Here is a 19,351-nt window from a genome sequence, read left to right on the forward strand (position 1 = left end):
CCGTGCGTTACAGATTATATTCTGACCTTTTGCCATCTTGTCTGATCCATGCACAGCTTTAAAAAGAAACAGCTGCCCTAAAGCTACAGCCTCAAGGATAAATAATCATTTTTCAATATGGCGCCAAGACTAAGAGAATCATTTCTTCTTAGAGATGCAATATCACAAGTAACAGGTTTAATTCAGTCCGTTTAACTGTAAAATGTTTCGGTTACAGATTTTAAAATAAACAGGAAGTTGTATTGTACAATACAGAAAAGTGGAGCACAGATCAAACAGTTACTTTTACAATAATAATCACACAACTAGCATTTGTGACAACCTGCGCTGTTTGAAGTTCTGCAGAGGTCATTAGAGTGCATGTAGCACGCAGAGCTCTACTGCACTTTCAGGTTTTATGGTATGTAAACCTGCAATGCACTGAGTCTCAAAGTTAAAAAGAAAGTCAGTCTGAAGAAGGCACCAGTTATTTTCGGGCCTTTTTCTTTTTTGCTTTTTCTGAATCATCGTGAGCCTTCCTCTTGGCAGCAAGCTTGTTAGCCTGTAAAAAGAGAAGGAGCCCAGTTAATGGAAGATACTCAACACCAGTTACGCAACCATTTTTAAGCTCAGTGAACTCAGCGGGGGTCAACGCTGGGCTGCGCCGTTCTCTCCGCAGCGGCTACATAATACTGGTAAACACTGTGGCCTGAGATAAAATGCTCAGTATCAACACTAAAATATTCAAAGTTAAAGCTTTTAGGTTGAACAAATATTCTTAGCGAAGCGGCAATGTACGCACCTCACGGACTTTTCTTTTCTTTCCAAACATGATTTTGTCATAGAGGTACTTTTCCTTTTTCTTCATCATCATAATGGCCAGACGCTTCTCCTCTGCTTTCTCCTCCTGCTCCAAGCGTGCCTTATTTTCTACCTTCAGCTTTCCAGGTGTCACTTTGACATGTAGAGACTAAAAGGGAACGAGACGAGTCAATAAAGATTCCAAAAGATCTAAAAAATAAAATCACAATGACAAAGAAATCAGGATCTGACATATCACCTTGTCCTGGGATCTTTGTTCTTCCATTTTCTTAAGGTTTTTCTCTTCTGCTACTTCCTCTTCATCATCCTCTTCATCACCATTGTCATCCTCTTCTTGTTCTTCTTCCTCTTCCTGTTCTCCCTCCTCCTCCTCCTCTTCTTCCTCATCCTCCTCTTGTTCATTGCCTATAAAAGGAAGAAAAAGGAATTATTTAAAATTAGTGCTGCTGACATTTCAATCCTGTGTGCCTATATTAAATATTCATCTTTTATTTTCATTACTGTGTGATGCCAAAGTGGCTTTTTAGGACTCTGATCAGATAAACTATAACCTCCACAAGCTGTCTCGCTTACAGTTCTTTTAGTAAATCACAACATTTCGATCCAGCCACCAAGAAAAATTTAATCATCCAATTAAGAAATGCTGGCAGTAATTATTCACATAAGCAGACCATCAGAACAGTTCTGTGTTAAAGTCTCCAAAACAACCCAAAAAAGGAAGCAAATTATTAAACTTTTTAAATCAATCACAAATATCAATTACATTCATTCAGATTAAGAGAGGCCGTGAATGTCTATTTAACTCTCCACATGACATTTTAAAAATTCTTTTATCTGTTTTCAGGTTGTTACATGGCCTCGCTCCAAACCACCTCTCTGAGTTGCTGCACTTGCACTCCCCTTTCCTAGTCGCTCAGATCAGCTGACCAACTCCTTGTATATGCCGAGGACACAGTGCAGGCTCACAGGGGACAGGACTTGGTGTAGTGGCTCCCAAATAGTGGAATTTGCTGCCATTTCACATTAAACAGGCTTCTTTAAAAAAAGGTTTTATTCAAGTGTGTTTTTCTTCCTATGTCCAACCCTTTGCTAAGTGGTTGTTCTTTATAAATAAAGTTGGCTTAACTACTTGATTATGTACAATACTCATAATTTTATGATGTAACAAAATAATGACACGAGACCATGGTTAGAGGTTATGGTTATCTTATAATTTTCCCTCCTATGCATCTGTTGTTCATTCAGATCTGAAAGTATTTTTTGTTTGTTGTTTTTAAAACTAGGACTCTGATCAGAGGGGAAAAGTCAGCGAATTGTGGGCGTGACCTGCATACACACTGAGATATAACTGAACCACACCTGGTTTTTCTCCTCGCTGTAAGGCCATCATCTTCAGTTTCTCTGGAGGCACATAGTCACCTTCCTTCTCCTCCACAAACGGAGACAGGTGAGGGGGTAGAGTCACCCCAAGGAAATAATCCTCCACAGGCAAGAGAATTTTGGCATTGACACAGTCGTATAGCCACTGGGGTTGGATGTAGTATCTAAAACAAGCAAAGGTTTCGAAAATCATCTGTTATGATGGCAAATAAGTGCATATTTTCATGCGTCTACTATGTAATAATGAGAATACAATCTTGCTCTTTGGTGAGGATTTTTTCTGCTGCAGGACCAAGGGGTGGGGGGGATGGGAAATATTCCAGTGAAAGGAGTCATTGTAAAAGTGGGTAATGTACATGAATGACACACTTCCTGTCTCTAGGATTACGAATTCTATGACAAAATCAAATACCTCTATAAGGAAAAAAAAAACAAAAAACCTTCTCATACATGATGAAAAGCACAGCATTTCTCTACCTGTTGATATACTGTTTGCCAACACTGGGCCTGTCAATAATTTGATGGGTGATGGTCTCATCTGTCACATCGTATGTGCTACCAATGCACACAGACTTGTCCCAGGATACCTGACCTCCAAAACACCTGAAAGGCAACAGAAATACACAAAAGTGAAAAAGTCAGCTTCAGGCTTCCGTGGACGTTTCTTTGCTTCACTGTAGCATCTCTCGCTCACCTGATGACGAATGCCAGAGACTCTCTGGGAACTTCTCTGTTGAGGTAAAACTTGAGTCCCTCAAAAAGCTTCTTCTGAGCTTCTTGCTGTTTCAGTTCCTTTTCCCTAGCCTCCATCTTCTCCATGTCCTCCTGTAGCGAAGAAATAAAGGGAAAACATTAATTATTCTTCAGGGAATTTCTATTTACAATTAAATCAGAAAAGTTTAAAGTCATTGCTTTAAAAACAAGCCAGCAACTAAAAGATGATTTTTATTTATTTATTTTTAAACAACTTCCAACTTGTTGATGTATTATGGTGTCTGATGCATGACAGAGGAATTGTGCAGCTAGATTTATTGGGATTACAACCTTAAAAGAATTCCAAAAGGCAAATGTAAAAAAGCTATGTAAAAAGTACAACTCACAACTCGACAATTAATACATTTACTTATCTCTGAATTTAAGTTGCTCAGATTTAACTAAAGAATCACAGTCAGGTTCAACAAACTGTCTGAACCGGTGTTAAATTGGTCAGCAATGGTGATTAGTAGACTCTTTGTTATCTCAGCTGGAGCTGATGCACTTATACATAAAACAGTGGTTGGTGGCATCTGATGACCAATCCCAGACCTGTCTGGAGACTGAAATTTAACATATGAAAAGCAATTTAAAACCAATAAAAAACATGTGACATTTAATTAAATAATCAAGGGTAAAAGCAGAAACTGTTGTGTTGTGACAATTTATATCACACTGACTATGCATGCTTTGAAGTCTAATAGAAACGACTACTCAGATGTTGGATAACCAGCTTTAAAGTACCTTATAAATAAAGTTGGCTTGGCTACTCTATCATATGTATAATACTCAAAGAATACAAAATGTAACCGAATATTAGTGCAGGCTTCATCACATAATTTCCTTAGGGATTAAAGTATTCTGATTTTCTTGCATCTTTTCCACCAGCTTAGCTTGTAGTGTTTGTTGCTTGCAGTATTACCAAGCTACTGCTATGCCTCTGCTGACTGGCTATCTTAAGACAGCAAAAACATTAACATCTCCATAACCAGCTCCTTCAGAGCCTAGACATGGCTTTGCTTGCCTCAAGATGTGGCACACAGCACCACTGCCTATTCATATGGGTGGCAGCACTAATTGCATGGATATGGAGTGGATGACCTGGCTTGCCATGTGCCAGTAACAAATGGAGTTCAATGGTCCACAACTAACAGACAAAGTCCTAGTGGTGAGATGCACTGTGTTATCCTAAAATCACCAAACAGATGCCACTGATAAGCAGTAAGCTACGACACCTTGCCCTTGGGTCTACGTAGACTCATGGATGGCAGAAGCTGATTTTAAAGGAATGCAGTTTGTTGCATCCCCGTGGACCCCCCAGCTCTGAAATGCAACCATGGAAGTTTGCAGCCAGTTTGCTCACTAATTCCAGGTTAGGAGAATTGAATTGGCTTTTTCACCCACAATAGACCTTGAGCATACTACACCTATATCTTGAAGGGTAGATGCATTGTGACCTTACTCCTGACAACCCAGGAATAAAGTCTATGGGACCCTGAAACACCTTCAAATATTAACCTAGCCAGCGGGCAAGCCCCAGTGTAATGCTCCACTCTGGAAGCAAAGGAACTAGAGCATCTTGTAGACGGAGCTGGTCTTTGTGAACAACAGTGCAACCTGTACTTCATCAATAGGAAGTACAGGTTCCTTTATTCTGGTCAGCCTGAACACTAACCACATAACAGCAATACCATCTGTTCCAAGTTAAATTCGTGTTATTGGCTTGAAAGGGGTGTCCTCAAGGATTACCACAGCCTCACTGACTCCGACTAGAGAGTAATACCATCACTGCTCGTGCACCAACTTTCTAACTATAGACTACAGCTACAGTATCATAAATGAACCAACAAACATCTTTGAAATTTCATGCAGCCAGCAGAAAACCACTCAAGGGATTACAGTTCCTTCCTCTGAGATTATATGTCTGTGATTGAGACTCATTGGGGAAAAACCAGAGGGTTTAGATTGTCTCTAAAAAAAAAAAAAAAACACCAAGCTCCAAAGGAACAGGGGGTGTAACTTTCCAGGAAAAGTGACAGGTTAGTAGGCTGCTTTAATAATGTGCAGATTTTATCTGTTACGTTCTCAGAACACACAGGAACGCCCGGATAAGATTCCAAAGCTCAGGTAAAATTAATACACCAGGAAGTTACACCTCATGTCTAAGTAATAATTAAGTCCTGAAGTTCCCTGCTTTGTAGTAAAGCTAATGTCTCAGAAGCACTAACATTTTTCAACCTAACTGCACGAGAAATAGACAAACAAAAAAGTTAAATAAAAATATGTGCTCATCAGGCATGTAAAAAGTTTGAAAAGAAGCCAGATATCTATAAGATCAGCCACAGTTTCCACAGTTGATCTGTTAATGCCTTAACCCCTTAAGACCGGTCGGAGCGGGCACGCTCCGTTTTGCGCAGCCATTTTTAAATTCCTGTAGAACTGGAATCACATAAGCTAGCACAATCATTTTTTTGCATATGAAACCGGAGGAGTTGTACTTGCATCTTATGCATTCAGCTTGTCCTATGACACGGTTTCCTTCCACATATAGCTTTGAAAATAAATTGAATAAAAAGCATTTGCAGCGACAACAACATAATATTCCAGAAACACGTTTTGCTGATCCGATCAGCTGTTCATAACACTTCCTACGTTGGAATAGACGTCAGCATGTCCGCCATTACCTGCCCGGAAGTGACGTCATTTTCGCGGAAAATGTAGGGTTTTTTTTTTTTACTTTCAGGGCCTTATTTTTAAAAGTCATGTTTGACTTTTCCGTATCGTTTCTGGGATGCTTCAAACAAAAATTACACTGCTGGAAATAGTTTATTTTGATGCACATGCTGTTTTTTGGGGGGTAAATTTGCATTATATTTATTTTCGTTTTTCCAGCAGTATATAAAAATTGGTGTATCTAAAAAACAAAAAACACAACTATGAAGACACTCATAATAAATTTCCTGTGGTTCGAAACTATTTTGTGCAACTTTTGTGTATTTAGTTTTGAGGGATAAACTTCTTAAATTTCTCTAACTAGAAATATATGTTAAAAAAAAACCCAAAATGATTTTCATTTTGTAGTTTATTGCACGTTTTTGCAATTTATGTAGTTACTATGCCCTTAATGCATATATATTATATAAATTTGGGCTATAACGGTTGTATTGACATATAGCAACTTGAAACAATCCCAAAAATGGCTCTACAGCATGTAAAAATATCAAGATAAGCTCTGGCAAACTTGGCTCTATGGTAGGTCTTAAAGGGTTAATAAAGCACTTTAGTCTGAAAGCTGTAATGTTGAAAGATCATTCAGGTGAGTTGACTTGAAAACTTTATAAAAATATAATCTGTTATTCTAATTTTTTATTCATAAAATTCTCCCGATTAAGTGCCCATGCTTGAGCAAAAAAGTTTTTTCCCCTCTGTAATTGAAAAATTGTTACACAACTGATTGTTTCAGTGGATGAAAATACTGTTTTATTAAACTGAGAACGTATTACTAAGACTTAAACTTTTTAATAAAAATTAAGAAACCCAACAAACAAAAAAAGAAGCAAAAAAGCAGAACTGTCTTTTTTGGCAAAAAACCCAAAAACACGCACACACAAAACAGAATATTTAAATAAATAAATTAAAGCAGAGTTTGAACTACCTACTACTCCTACCTATAATTATAAAAAAGCAGAATGAATTGACAAAAACAATTGTTAACTTCAAATCAGTCAGTGACAACAAGCTTCCCTGGATGAGAAACATATCGTCAGTAGCAACCAAACAAAGCTGTAAATCCCTTGTATCACAGCTTCAAAAGATCAAATGATGTAACCATTAATGTTTAACCTTAGAGACCAATTAGAGCAAAAAGAAAGAATGAAAGTATTTTCTAAGATAAGACTTTAATGATCGGACGAGGGGGGGGGGGATTTGTGTGTTATTACAGCTCATTTACAGATAATAGAAGAATACAAGAATATAAAGCCAAGAAATACTAAATTAATAAGATGATACACTACAGTGGGACAAAAAAGTATTTAGTCAGCCACCGATTGTGCAAGTTCCCCCACCTAAAATGATGACAGAGGTCAGTAATTTGCACCAGAGGTACACTTCAACTGTGAGAGACAGAATGTGAAAAGAAAATCCATGAATCCACATGGTAGGATTTGTAAAGAATTTATTCGTAAATCAGGGTGGAAAATAAGTATTTGGTCAATAACAAAAATACAACTCAATACTTTGTAACATAACCTTTGTTGGCAATAACAGAGGTCAAACGTTTACTATAGGTCTTTACCAGGTTTGCACACACAGTAGCTGGTATTTTGGCCCATTCCTCCATGCAGATCTTCTCGAGAGCAGTGATGTTTTGGGGCTGTCGCCGAGCAACACGGACTTTCAACTCCCGCCACAGATTTTCTATGGGGTTGAGGTCTGGAGACTGGCTAGGCCACTCCAGGACTTTCAAATGCTTCTTACGGAGCCACTCCTTTGTTGCCCGGGTGGTGTGTTTTGGATCATTGTCATGTTGGAAGACCCAGCCTCGTTTCATCTTCAAAGTTCTCACTGATGGAAGGAGGTTTTGGCTCAAAATCTCACGATACATGGCCCCATTCATTTTGTCCTTAACACGGATCAGTCGTCCTGTCCCCTTGGCAGAAAAACAGCCCCATAGCATGATGTTTCCACCCCCATGCTTCACAGTAGGTATGGTGTTCTTGGGATGCAACTCAGTATTCTTCTTCCTCCAAACACGACGAGTTGAGTTTATACCAAAAAGTTCTACTTTGGTTTCATCTGACCACATGACATTCTCCCAATCCTCTGCTGTATCATCCATGTGCTCTCTGGCAAACAGACGGGCCTGGACATGCACTGGCTTCAGCAGCGGAACACGTCTGGCACTGTGGGATTTGATTCCCTGCCGTTGTAGTGTGTTACTGATGGTGACCTTTGTTACTTTGGTCCCAGCTCTCTGCAGGTCATTCACCAGGTCCCCCCGTGTGGTTCTGGGATCTTTGCTCACCGTTCTCATGATCATTTTGACCCCACGGGATGAGATCTTGCGTGGAGCCCCAGATCGAGGGAGATTATCAGTGGTCTTGTATGTCTTCCATTTTCTGATGATTGCTCCCACAGTTGATTTTTTTCACACCAAGCTGCTTGCCTATTGTAGATTCACTCTTCCCAGTCTGGTGCAGGTCTACAATACTTTTCCTGGTGTCCTTCGAAAGCTCTTTGGTCTTGGCCATGGCGGAGTTTGGAGTCTGACTGTTTGAGGCTGTGGACAGGTGTCTTTTATACAGATGATGAGTTCAAACAGGTGCCATTCATACGAGTGGGGGACAGAAAAGCTTCTTACAGAAGACGTTACAGGTCTGTGAGAGCCAGAGATTTTCCTTGTTTGAGGTGACCAAATACTTATTTTCCACCCTGATTTACTTATAAATTCTTTACAAATCCTACCATGTGGATTCATGGATTTTTTTTTAAACATTCTGTCTCTCACAGTTGAAGTGTGCCTCTGGTACAAATTACTGACCTCTGTCATCATTTTAAGTGGGGGAACTTGCACAATCGGTGGCTGACTAAATACTTTTTTGCCCCACTGTATATACAACAGTAGCTGAGGTTCTATGTAGAGATGGACCGATCCGATATTACGTATCGGTATCGGTCCGATACTGACCTAAATTACTGGATCGGATATCGGAGAAAAATAAAAAATGTAATCCGATCCATTAAATATCACGAAAGCACCTCACAAAACTTGCAACACACCGTAACTCACCTCAGAACGTCGGAGCAGTATGCATCACGTGATAGAGCGGCTGTGGCATGCCTGTTGGTGGTCTGGATAGCATTTGGAGCTTCGCTAGCAACCTGGCATTTCATCTCCGACAAAGTTATCCCCGAGAGAAGTAAAGCAAGTGTGTAAGTCCATCTCTGAATGTTTGTAAAGCATTCCCACGTTAAGCTTAACGAGCGACTGCCTCTCGCTCTCCGGCTGCTACTTCAATTGTGAAACTGCTTAAATCAGCTGATCGGCTTTTCTGTCCCGAGTCTGTCTCTCGTTTGTTTTTGGTCCACTTTGCGCCAGAAAGACCAAACCAGCGGCTGAACAACAGCAGCACGTTTAAGCTTGATAAGCTGTTGTTACAATTTATTTAATATTACTTTCTACACCAGGATCTTTTTCTACGTAGCTGACGCTGGTAACTGTGCAGGGGCGGATCTAGCAAAGTTTAGCCAGGGGGGCCGATAGGGCATTAACTGGGAAAAGGGGGCACAAAGACATACTTTTCTTTCTTATTCTCATTTAAAATGTCTAGCTTTTAATAAATAATTATCTGACACCCAAAGTTTTAATTTGATGTAAAATGAATAGAAGTCAATTACTGTATATAGTGACTATTAAGTCTAATATATATATCCTAGTAAGCTATAGTACATTTTCCTTTGGGAAGGTACCATCTGTGCAGTCTGCAATTTTGTTGAAGAAAGATGTTGAATCTATTTAATATTTCTTGAAAAATAATTGATTTCTGTGCATTTTTTTTCACACTGCATCAAATTAAGGTTGATTACGTTGATTAAGCATCATGAGGTGGAGCGTGAGGGGTGGTTCCCTATTTTTTATTTATTTATTTTTGTTGTTGCTGGGAGTTGGAACCCTATTAGTTAGGTTGCTTAATATTTACGCCAAGTACTCTTTAAAATACCAGAATAGGGAGGATGGTGTAGGTCTAAGTTTATTAGATTGATCAGTATTGCTGAACTATGAAATATTTTTTTTGTATACAGGTATAACAGAATAGCTTTAGTGTAGTTGTTGTTTTAAACTTGAGTATGAACTTGCAGACTTGCAAAATGCAGCAAGATATTTTAAAAAACAGTTTTGTTGATTAAAAAACACTATATCGGATTCATATCGGTATCGGCAGATATCCAAATTTATGATATCGGTATCGGTATCGGACATAAAAAAGTGGTATCGTGCCATCTCTAGTTCTATGTACACTTATACACAGTATGTGTTATGGATAGAGGGTTGTGGAAATATGCAAGTAATAAATTTAACTATTCTACTACTACTATCCCTGTGTAAGTAACATATCTATAAGTACCTGTAAACATAGGCATGTACATGCTCAATTACATTGGTGGGAACTACTGCGTTAGCGCAGTTAGCTTGTTAACGCCGTCCAGCCCCACGGTAAGTCGTTAACGGAGATTTGCCGCGTTATGGCGTTAATGTCATTTCAACGAGATTAACGCTGACAGCACTAGTGGGGACACAACGAATATGACTGCACATTTATGCCGACATCATCCTAGTGCAAAGACAAGTGGAAGCAGACAAAACCAACGAGCACGCATGCTACAAACTTTACCCGAGCAATTTACCATGACACCACAGTATCGCACACACGTCCATAGATTTATAAGAGGCATTATGCATGAAGTGGTGATCTGTGTGTTTTGATTATATTTCTCAATAACAAATAGTTATGCCTTGCCTGAGTAAATCGTAAGATACATGTGATGTGTCGTGTTTTGCAAGTTAGCTTTCTTACCCCTTCACTGGGAAACTGGTCCAGTTGAGCCTCCTCCTCATCTGCAGAAGAAACCACGCGTGCCAGACTGGCACTCAGAGCTGACAGTTTCTACAAAATCAAAAACAAGGTAAGCACAAGTGTTAGCATTTACACCTCAATGTGTGCGTACTTAATAGATTTAGTTAGTTTAGTCAACAGTTTAATTTAAGCATGAGGCTTTTAAAAACATGAGTTTACACAATTTCTCTATTAGCATACTGAATGCTTTTAGGTAGACTACATGTTGAGCTCTAATTAAAGTGTCTGAAATGATATAGGGCAAGACCTCATGTTAAGTGTACTGTATGTGTAAGTTAAATTAATACACTTACAAGTTGCTTTATTACAGACACCATAACAGTTTATTTATGCAAATACCTAATCTGCCAATCACATGGCAGCAACCTTTCTTTCTGGCCAGGCTGGTGATGTCAAGGCAACAGAAACTTGAATAACCACTTATTACAACCATGGCAGAAGAGCATCACATCAATTTCGTGTAAACAACATGAAAGCATGGCTCCATGCTTCTTTGTATCAATAGCTCAGTGGCGAAATAATAATGTGGGCCCCTTAACTGGTCATCATTTAAACCCCACAACCTACCCGAGTATTGCTGCTGACCATGCTCATCCCTTTATGACCAGTGTAACAATCTTCTGATGTTTGCTTCCACCAGGATAACACACCATGAAACAAAGCTCAGATCATCTAAAACTGTTTTCAACCTGAGCATGACCATGAGTTCAATGCACTTAAATAGCTTATAGAAGTCAGCAGATCTCAATCCAATAGAGCTCCGCTGGGATGTGGTGGATAGGGAGATTTGCACCAGGGCTGAGCAGCAGACAAATGCACTAAAATCTCTGAGGAATGTTTCCCCCAACTTGTTGAATCTATGGCATAAAAAATTCAGGCAACTCTGAAGCAAAAAGGAGGTCCAACCCAGGCGTAACGCAGTGTTTCTCAAACTTTTCACATCGAGTACCACCTCATAAAATATATGGCTCTTGAAGTACCACCCCTATGACCGACATTAAAGTACAATAGTATAGGCCTACTGAACACCATATACAGTTTACACGAAACAATTTTATTTCTTATATGAATGTTATTTATTTTAACTGTCAGAAACAGAATGTGACAAGTGATAATAATAACAACAACAACAACTATACTGCATTAAAACATCCACAGCAGGTAGGATATCCAATCTTTAAGTGATGCCGCATGAACCCTGCTTCTGGGTACTCTGCATTTATTAAGGCTGTTGGGTTTGTAACATGTTTTACTGCTTTGTATTTTATTCTATTTCATTTGAACAAGCCCCTAAAAAAAGTCAGTGATCACTGTCCGCCTGTCTCGGTTTTTATTACCACTAGTCATTTTAAAGCCCAGTTTTTATAACCTTATGATGTAACTACACCCCAGCCCACGCAGCAATATATTAATGACTAACCTCGCATTGTGGATGGATTATCGCAGTTGTTCTCCTGACTGAAGTTTGGTCCGTTTACAGCAGGGGTCCCCAATCCCAGTCAACGAGGACCGGTGTCCCTGAAGGACATGCGTCCTTGATCCAACACAGCTGATTTAAATGGATAAATTACCTTCTCAACATGTCTTGAAGTTCTCCAGAAGCCTGGTAAAGAACTAATCATGTGATTCAGGTGTGTTGACCCAGGGTGAGATCTAAAACCTGCAGGGACACCGGCCCTCACGGACTGGGATTGGGGACCCCTGGTTTACAACATCCTGCCGTGCGGTTACATTTGTCCCTAACCATCAGGAACCCTCACGTTAGCTTGTAGCGAGTGGGAAAATGTTAGCATTCATCCTCCAGCTTCACTGTGTTTATATTATGCTAACCATAGCTGTGTAGCTGGCCACCACATAGTATATCATTATATACCAGCTAGGTAGGACTGGGCAATATGGCCCCAAATTCATCTCGATATTTTTTAGCTGGATGGCGATATACGATATATATCTCAATAATTTTTTTTAAAGTCATAAAGTAAGAAAAGAGAGTTCTTAGTCAAAGCTGTGTCCCAGATGTCACACAGGCACTTTTGGTAACATACAGCATATATGTACATTAAAAAAAATTACTCAAAAATAAATAAATACATTATTAAATAATAATGCTTGATAAATAAAAGAAAACAATGTTGTTGTTGTGCACAACAAAAAGCTCACAATTGTGCAGTCAAAATGTAAACTAAAAGATGCTGAGCATAATAACAAAGAGACACATTTCGCAGCTGCTCTGTTCCGAAGTTCTACTGCGTGACTGACAGCCTGGAGTTTGAAATCCGCTTCGTGCCATTTATGGTCCTTATACACACAATACGGTAATAGACTATGTGCACGTTAACATATGCTACTTCTGGTGCGGAAACTCCTGTTGGGAGCTTGATTTCCGGTGTCCTATTCGCGCCTTGTTTACGGTCCAAAACAAGTTAAGCAAATGAATGAATCAAGCGGCGATTTACATTTCTATAGATGTCTTGAGCATTTACCCAATATATCTGTAAATGATGTTCATCGACTTGTCGATATTTTTTACCCCCGCGCCTCAGAGCAAAGCGATTCAAATGTTATATTTCTCAGCTGTCCCTCGTTTATCGCGGGTGTTATGTTCTAAAAATAACCAGCGATAGGTGAAAAAAAGTAGCCAATTTTATTTTTTGACAGTGCAAAACCTTTCATGGACATCGTGGACATACAGCACTGCACTTCAGAGTCACACTGCTAGGGATCGATGCAGCGATTCTGTACTGTACAGGAGAGACGTCACGGAGGAGATCGTCTGCAGCGATCAGGACGCAGGACACAATGTGACGTAAAAAAAAATAAGCATGCAAACTTGCACTAAAAAGAAAAAAAAAAAAATCTGTGAAACAGCGAGGTGAAAGGTGAACCGCGTTATAGCGACTACACTTGACTAGCTGATATCGACATAACGGGGGAAACATCTGGTTTGACTATTCTTCACCTGTAGTTTGAATGCTGAACATTTGCCTGTTTAAATCATAAGACCAGTCACTGTACAGAGATGTGTTTCTGAATGTGGACGATGTGTCTTCTGCTGCAGTAATGCAGTTCTGCTTGTGTTGAGTGATGTAAACAACTGATCATCTAAACTCTTTAAACGTCAAAATTGATCATTAGATTTTTTTTTAATGACACAACAGTGGTGAGTGTTCCCACCTTCTGCTCTTTGTAACTTAACGCGATCTTTCAGTTTTTGAGTTTTGGACATGATTTTGGAGTATATCTTCGCAGTAGCGATTGACCGCAAAGTAAAGCTACCGGAAATTTACAACCCTACATCCGGTCTCAAACCAGGAAGTTAGCATTTTCTCGTGCACAGGGTCTATACTACGTTGAAGCACAGTACGTATTACTCCGCGAGGCTCCAGACTACGGTAGCCGTAATGCTCCGACAATCCATCAAGCGGTGCAGCTCCGTAGCTTAGCAAAGTCATATTAAAACATTTTTTGACAGATTGCTGAGCGCTGTGTACCACATAAAATTGGTTTGTGGTCATCAAGCACAGAATTCATACACAAGGCGTGCTGTCAACTTTTGAGAAAATGAAAGGATTTTAGGCGTTAGCATGATTAGCTCGTTAGCACGGTTAGCTCGCTAACACGTTGACGCCGTCCAGCCCCATGTGCGGGGCGATGCACGGTAACTCGTTAACGGAGATTTGCCGTGTCCATCTTGTTGTTGCCTGCAGGTGAAGCGATGGGGGAGGGGGAGTTGTGTTCAGTGAAGGAGAGAAGCGAGGCCGAGTAACGTTGCGTAGAGACAAAAGTGGACGCAAGAGAGGCAAACCTGCGGCTCCACAAGTATAATTATAACGTAACATAGACTATATCGATATAAAGGATATTGTCACATCTTATCTCGTATAAAAATATATCGATATTTAAAAACAAACAAAAAAAAAAACCTCAATATAGCGCCCAGTCCTACAGCTAGCCCAACTTCAGCAACCCTACAAAGCCACTGCTGTTTAGTTTTGTCTTCGTTTATGTCAGAAGTGATAGCAGAGTTGTACGTTTTAATTCAATCCCTCAATCAGAACATGGTATCATGGCGTGTTGGGAGTGACTAGTTATCTCCAATCATGCCTTGGGGACATGTGTTGCCGTTTAAGCGAGGAAACTTGTGTTATTTACATCTGTTATTGTTGCGTGACTCTTAACTGTTCCTGTTAATGCTACAGTGTAAATGCATTGGCTGACTGAGCGGGTGAGTGCATGTTGGGGGTTATTGAACCTCTGAAGCACTGTGTAGTACAGCTAACTATTCAATAAAGAGCTCCCCCTGAGCTCCCAATGACAACCCCACTGGATATAACCTAGTAAGGAATATGGATCATATTCAGCAGAGCACAAGTCTAAACTTTATAAATGCACATTAGCACATATCCCAGTTTTATGTCTCAGTAAAGCTGAGGGAAAATAAAGACGACTCCTGCTTGAATAACAGAATGCATTGTCTTTACAGATTGCTGAAGCCAGGAAAACAACGTACCCTGTGCTTTAAAAGCTTGTTTTAGAGGTCACCTGGGACATGTTTTTTCCCAAAAAGCATCAACAACACTTTTGCTATCCTTCCTGGAGAAGTTGTGTGACCGAGTTCTCTCTGCCACTGAAGTGGTGATATAGTTTTAACAAAACTCCAACGCTGCTTTATGCTGGATGGTTTAAGTGAATTTATTCTGTCACTCTGGATAACCAACAAGCCTCCTTTCAATGTAATGAGCACCACAAACAAAAGACATCAGAGGTCTTTTACACTGTTTAAAACAAAGTGACTCACCTCTAAGTAACTTTCTGAATTCATGGCATAGTCATCCTCACTCTCTTCCTTAGGCTCTGACTCTCCATTACTGTCCAGCTGCAAAATGAGAGGCAATATTAACTGAGGGCAGGTCTGGTTACATATGATCAATTTATCATAAATCCTTTTTTATATTACAGTCCACGATACCTTTGGTGGGTAGACCAAGTTGAGGGAACTGTAGAGCCTGAAACTGACAAAGCCCAGCAGAGTGGTGTACAACTCTGTGAATGTTGCCATTACTCTGTAATCAACATCAACGGGGTGCTGAAAGAGAAACAAATATTAGTTTGACCATATTTCAGTGATATATTTATAAGTGTGAGTTCAATCAGAGTCACTTCCAACATAATTTTTAGTATATTCTAATTTTAAAACAGACAGGCTGCTCACAAGTTAAAGCCATCAGCAAAGTCAGTTTTCTTGTTCATAAGTGCCACACATTTTCTGATTCTTAATGAGCAGGCAAGACATTAAGGACAATTTTTTATTTACAATGTTGGCCTGGCAACCTACATTATAACCCAACAGTAATAAAGTGACTATTTATTATTAGCACTGTCCCTGTTGACTGCAATTTGCCAAACTGCACTTACATCATGGGAGAACTGATATGGCACCACCCATGTAATGAGCTGTCCCATCACCTCAGCCTGATAATATATTCCCTTGATGGAGAGGAAAACCTATCAAAACAGAAACGTTTAGCACATTACAGAACACAGGTCAACCAACTCTCACAGAGTCAGATCAATAACAGGCTGGTGAACTTGCACCTTTCGGAGAGAACGTGATGCGATCACATAGTTCATCCACTCCACAGTGAGGCGTCTGCACAGCTGGATTGTCTGCACATGACATTTTCCTGTTCGAGCAAAAGTGGAGAAGAGGAAGCACATGCAGAGGGCATCGTCGATATCACGGAGGGCATCAATGAAGGTTGGATACCTGCCAAACAAAGAAGCACAAGCAATATTTATGAGGTTTTGTTTTGACAAAAACATCTTACCTTTGAAATAAAAATAAAAAACAAAGATAACTTGCATGTTAAAAGCTGTAAAAAAAAAAAAAAAAAATAGATACTGACAGACTCCTAAAGACTCTGTTCTACTGTTACCCTACAATTTCAATTTAATTCATATAGTGGCAGAGAAAAAAAAGAAAAATAGATCAACTATGCCCTCTTATGTTCAGTGTGAAGAATAACCACCCCACCTTTCTTTGATGATGTGATCCAATTTATAGGTCGGCTTGTTCTCTCTCAGTCTTTCCACTGCAGACCACTCTGTTTTTCCATAAGCCTTCTTAAGCTTACGCACAAATATCTACAAGACAAAAATAAATGTTGAAAATAACAGGTACCAAAAAGATTGTCAACCAAATTGAAATCAAACGATAAACCAAAGACATGATGAGGAAAAACTGATTCAAGCAAAGTGATTTAAATATCCTTTTTATAGAGGTAAAGAACACTAAGGTACTGGTTTCTTATGTAATATACCTTGTACTCTCTGAACTTTCCAACAATTGGCTCATGGAGCAGAAAGCGGATGTCTTTGAGCAGGTAGAAGGTCCTTGGAGCTGTAGATCCCTTGTTCACCTTCTTCTTGTGTTTTGGCTCATGAGGGTATATGCCTTTGAGAATGCAAAGTCGCCTGAAAATCAGAGAAGAGAAATTATTTGTCTGCAACAAGGCACCTTTCTGAGAAAGGCTGGAAATCGAGATTTGGAACAAACTTGGAGAAAAGTAAGTTGCTATGATGGTATTTAAAAAAAAAAAAAAAAAATGTATTTTTTATATATATATATATATATATATATATATATATATATATATATATATATATAAAAATCGTATTAGGGGGAAAAAAAATAATAGTTGACTGGTCCATTTTTGAAAATTTAAATATTGTTACATTTGAATTGCTGGTTTTACAAAAAACAAAACACCCAAAAAAAGTAATATTGGCATGGAGAGTAACACTTTCAGAACCATGGATTTATTTTGAAATTACCAACCACTGCTAAATATTCTGATCACATTCACTGAAGATGTAAGACACCTCAGAATTACTTGTTAAATTAATTTATGCACATTATATGTCAGATGTGATTTATGGATATAGTGTTGATCATAGAGAATATAACTAGGTGCAGATTCATTACTAACTACTAACATAACTTTGTCTCACTAACTTTGGCGTCAATACATTCTTTCTTGTTGATGGTAATGTTTTTACTGATGTGCTAATTAAATTTTGCTTCACTTTCGAGGCTGCATTAATACTCTTTGCATTTCACTAACTAGGAGCAGACGCAGTGAAAGAGGATGAGTTTTAATGCTGGGGTCAACCATCCAAAGCAACAGTGCACAAGAGAAGTGAAGAAGAGAGTTCAGGGAGGGTGGAAAAGATGGAAATGAGAGTCAGGGGTGATTTGTGGCAGAAGGATAGCAGCAAGAATGACAGCTAAGTATTGCAAGATGGTAGTGAGACGTGCTGTGAAGTATAATTTGGATGGGAGGCCAAGCTGGTAGAGCTGTAGATGCTGAGACTCTCAAATTTACAGTAGGAATGTAAGAATTGAGTACATCAAAAGGACAGCTAAGATTGAGAAGAGACAAAGTTAGAAATAGAAACAAGGCCGGGATGGTTTGGACGTGTAGAGGAGGAACAGTGGATAATTACTGGACAAAGGATGTTGATGAAGGAGCTGCCTGGCAGGTGGAAAAGAGGAAGACCACAGAGAAGATTCATGGATGTAGTGAAGGACATGCAGAGCGTTGATGTGAAAGGAGGATGCTAGTGACTGGACTACTGTTGTGACCTCAAAAGCCAGGAGCCGAGAAGAAATGCACTTTTGTTTGACCCTGCACAATTGTCTACCTTGTTCAATACAAACGCATGAGTTTCACAGCACCCCCCCCCCCCCCCCAAAAAAAATAAAATAAAATAAACTCACTCACTGAGTTTTAAAGACTTTGCGTCATAAATGGGCCCTCGCACCTTTTCTCACCCAGAAAGCGTTAGCGTTACTATACAATAACGAGAAACTAATACAGTGCCGGCGGGGTATGACTAAATCGTGATTTAAAACACACACACACACACACACACACACACGTGTACAATTGCTAACTGCAACGTTACCTGAAATCTGGGAGGCTGAGCTGCAACTTCTTTCGAGCTCTGTTTCTTGTGATGTAGTTGGTGGCAGAGCCCCTCTCAAACTGAAAAACATAGGAAGATGCTCATATTCAACTTGTGTTAACAAGGCACATAAGCTCATCCGCGTCCAGAAGAATCTACTGTTTGAGAAAAACAAACTTCAGCTAGCTGTTAGCTAACGGGATAGTCAGATTTTTGGTAATAAGACGCCCGACATTACGCGAACACCCACACCAACCTTTTTCTTTTGAAGACCTCCCATTTAGAGACAGTTTCTAACCCTCCACGGAGTTTTATCCAAATGTAGTTGTGTACAAATTACACAATTCGCAAGGGTACACAACAACGACCGACACAACACGCAGGAGATGCACGTGTGGCTTGACATGCGCGAAAGAGAGGCCCAAGCAGTAGGACCCAGGGGTGGGCCGTTTATTTGCCTGTTTACAAAGGAAAGCCGAAGCAGTGTTTGCACGTGAAACATTCGTACATATAAAACTTATACTCATCTTTGGGATTTTGTTGTCCACAACAAACAGCATATAGCCAACATGATGAAAAGCACCTTCTTTATTAAATCCGCAGTCATCTAAAAAATAAAATGTCGTGCCAGGAGTAAAGGTTTACATACACTCATCAATGGTGTGCTTTTAATGATTTCTTTGAACTGTTCTTTTTCCTGAGTGGAATGGTTGTACAGCACACATCGTTAATGACTTTAAAAACCAAGAGCTGGGTACAGAAGTTTGATTTTCTTTTGTATTTTCTCTAATCCAAACAGTAGATTATACAAA

The 19,351-nt window shown here is 39.5% G+C and overlaps 1 protein-coding gene across 1 annotated transcript; it reads right to left on the reverse strand.

Annotated features, from left to right (window-relative positions):
* Positions 1-162: 162 nt before the first annotated feature.
* On the reverse strand, positions 163-18,961 carry pes (pescadillo). The gene is made up of 15 exons (XM_026186974.2): positions 18,796-18,961; positions 18,540-18,619; positions 16,892-17,045; positions 16,606-16,715; positions 16,167-16,338; positions 15,987-16,076; positions 15,541-15,657; positions 15,370-15,447; positions 10,512-10,601; positions 2,876-3,006; positions 2,659-2,784; positions 2,161-2,345; positions 1,040-1,206; positions 782-949; positions 163-541 (listed from the first exon to the last, which is right to left on the reverse strand). The coding sequence occupies exons 1-15, from the start codon at positions 18,817-18,819 to the stop codon at positions 467-469; spliced, it is 1,767 nt and encodes a 588-aa protein (XP_026042759.2). The 5' UTR covers positions 18,820-18,961; the 3' UTR covers positions 163-466.
* Between the last annotated feature and the right edge of the window lie 390 nt (positions 18,962-19,351).

Source organism: Astatotilapia calliptera, chromosome 12 (genome assembly GCF_964374335.1).
Source record: "Astatotilapia calliptera chromosome 12, fAstCal68.1, whole genome shotgun sequence".
Taxonomy (NCBI): Eukaryota; Metazoa; Chordata; class Actinopteri; order Cichliformes; family Cichlidae; genus Astatotilapia; species Astatotilapia calliptera.

What these genes read in the sequence shown, in the direction of transcription:
- pes (XM_026186974.2), bottom strand. Translation starts at nt 18,819, where the DNA reads ATGGGAGGTCTTCAAAAGAAAAAG. An exon ending in CATATCAGTTCTCCCATGAT is followed by an intron (nt 15,658 to 15,986) that starts GTAAGTGCAGTT and finishes TTTCTCTTTCAG; the next exon opens with CACCCCGTTGATGTTGATTA. An exon ending in ACAGCGAGGAGAAAAACCAG is followed by an intron (nt 1,207 to 2,160) that starts GTGTGGTTCAGT and finishes TTCCTTTTATAG; the next exon opens with GCAATGAACAAGAGGAGGAT.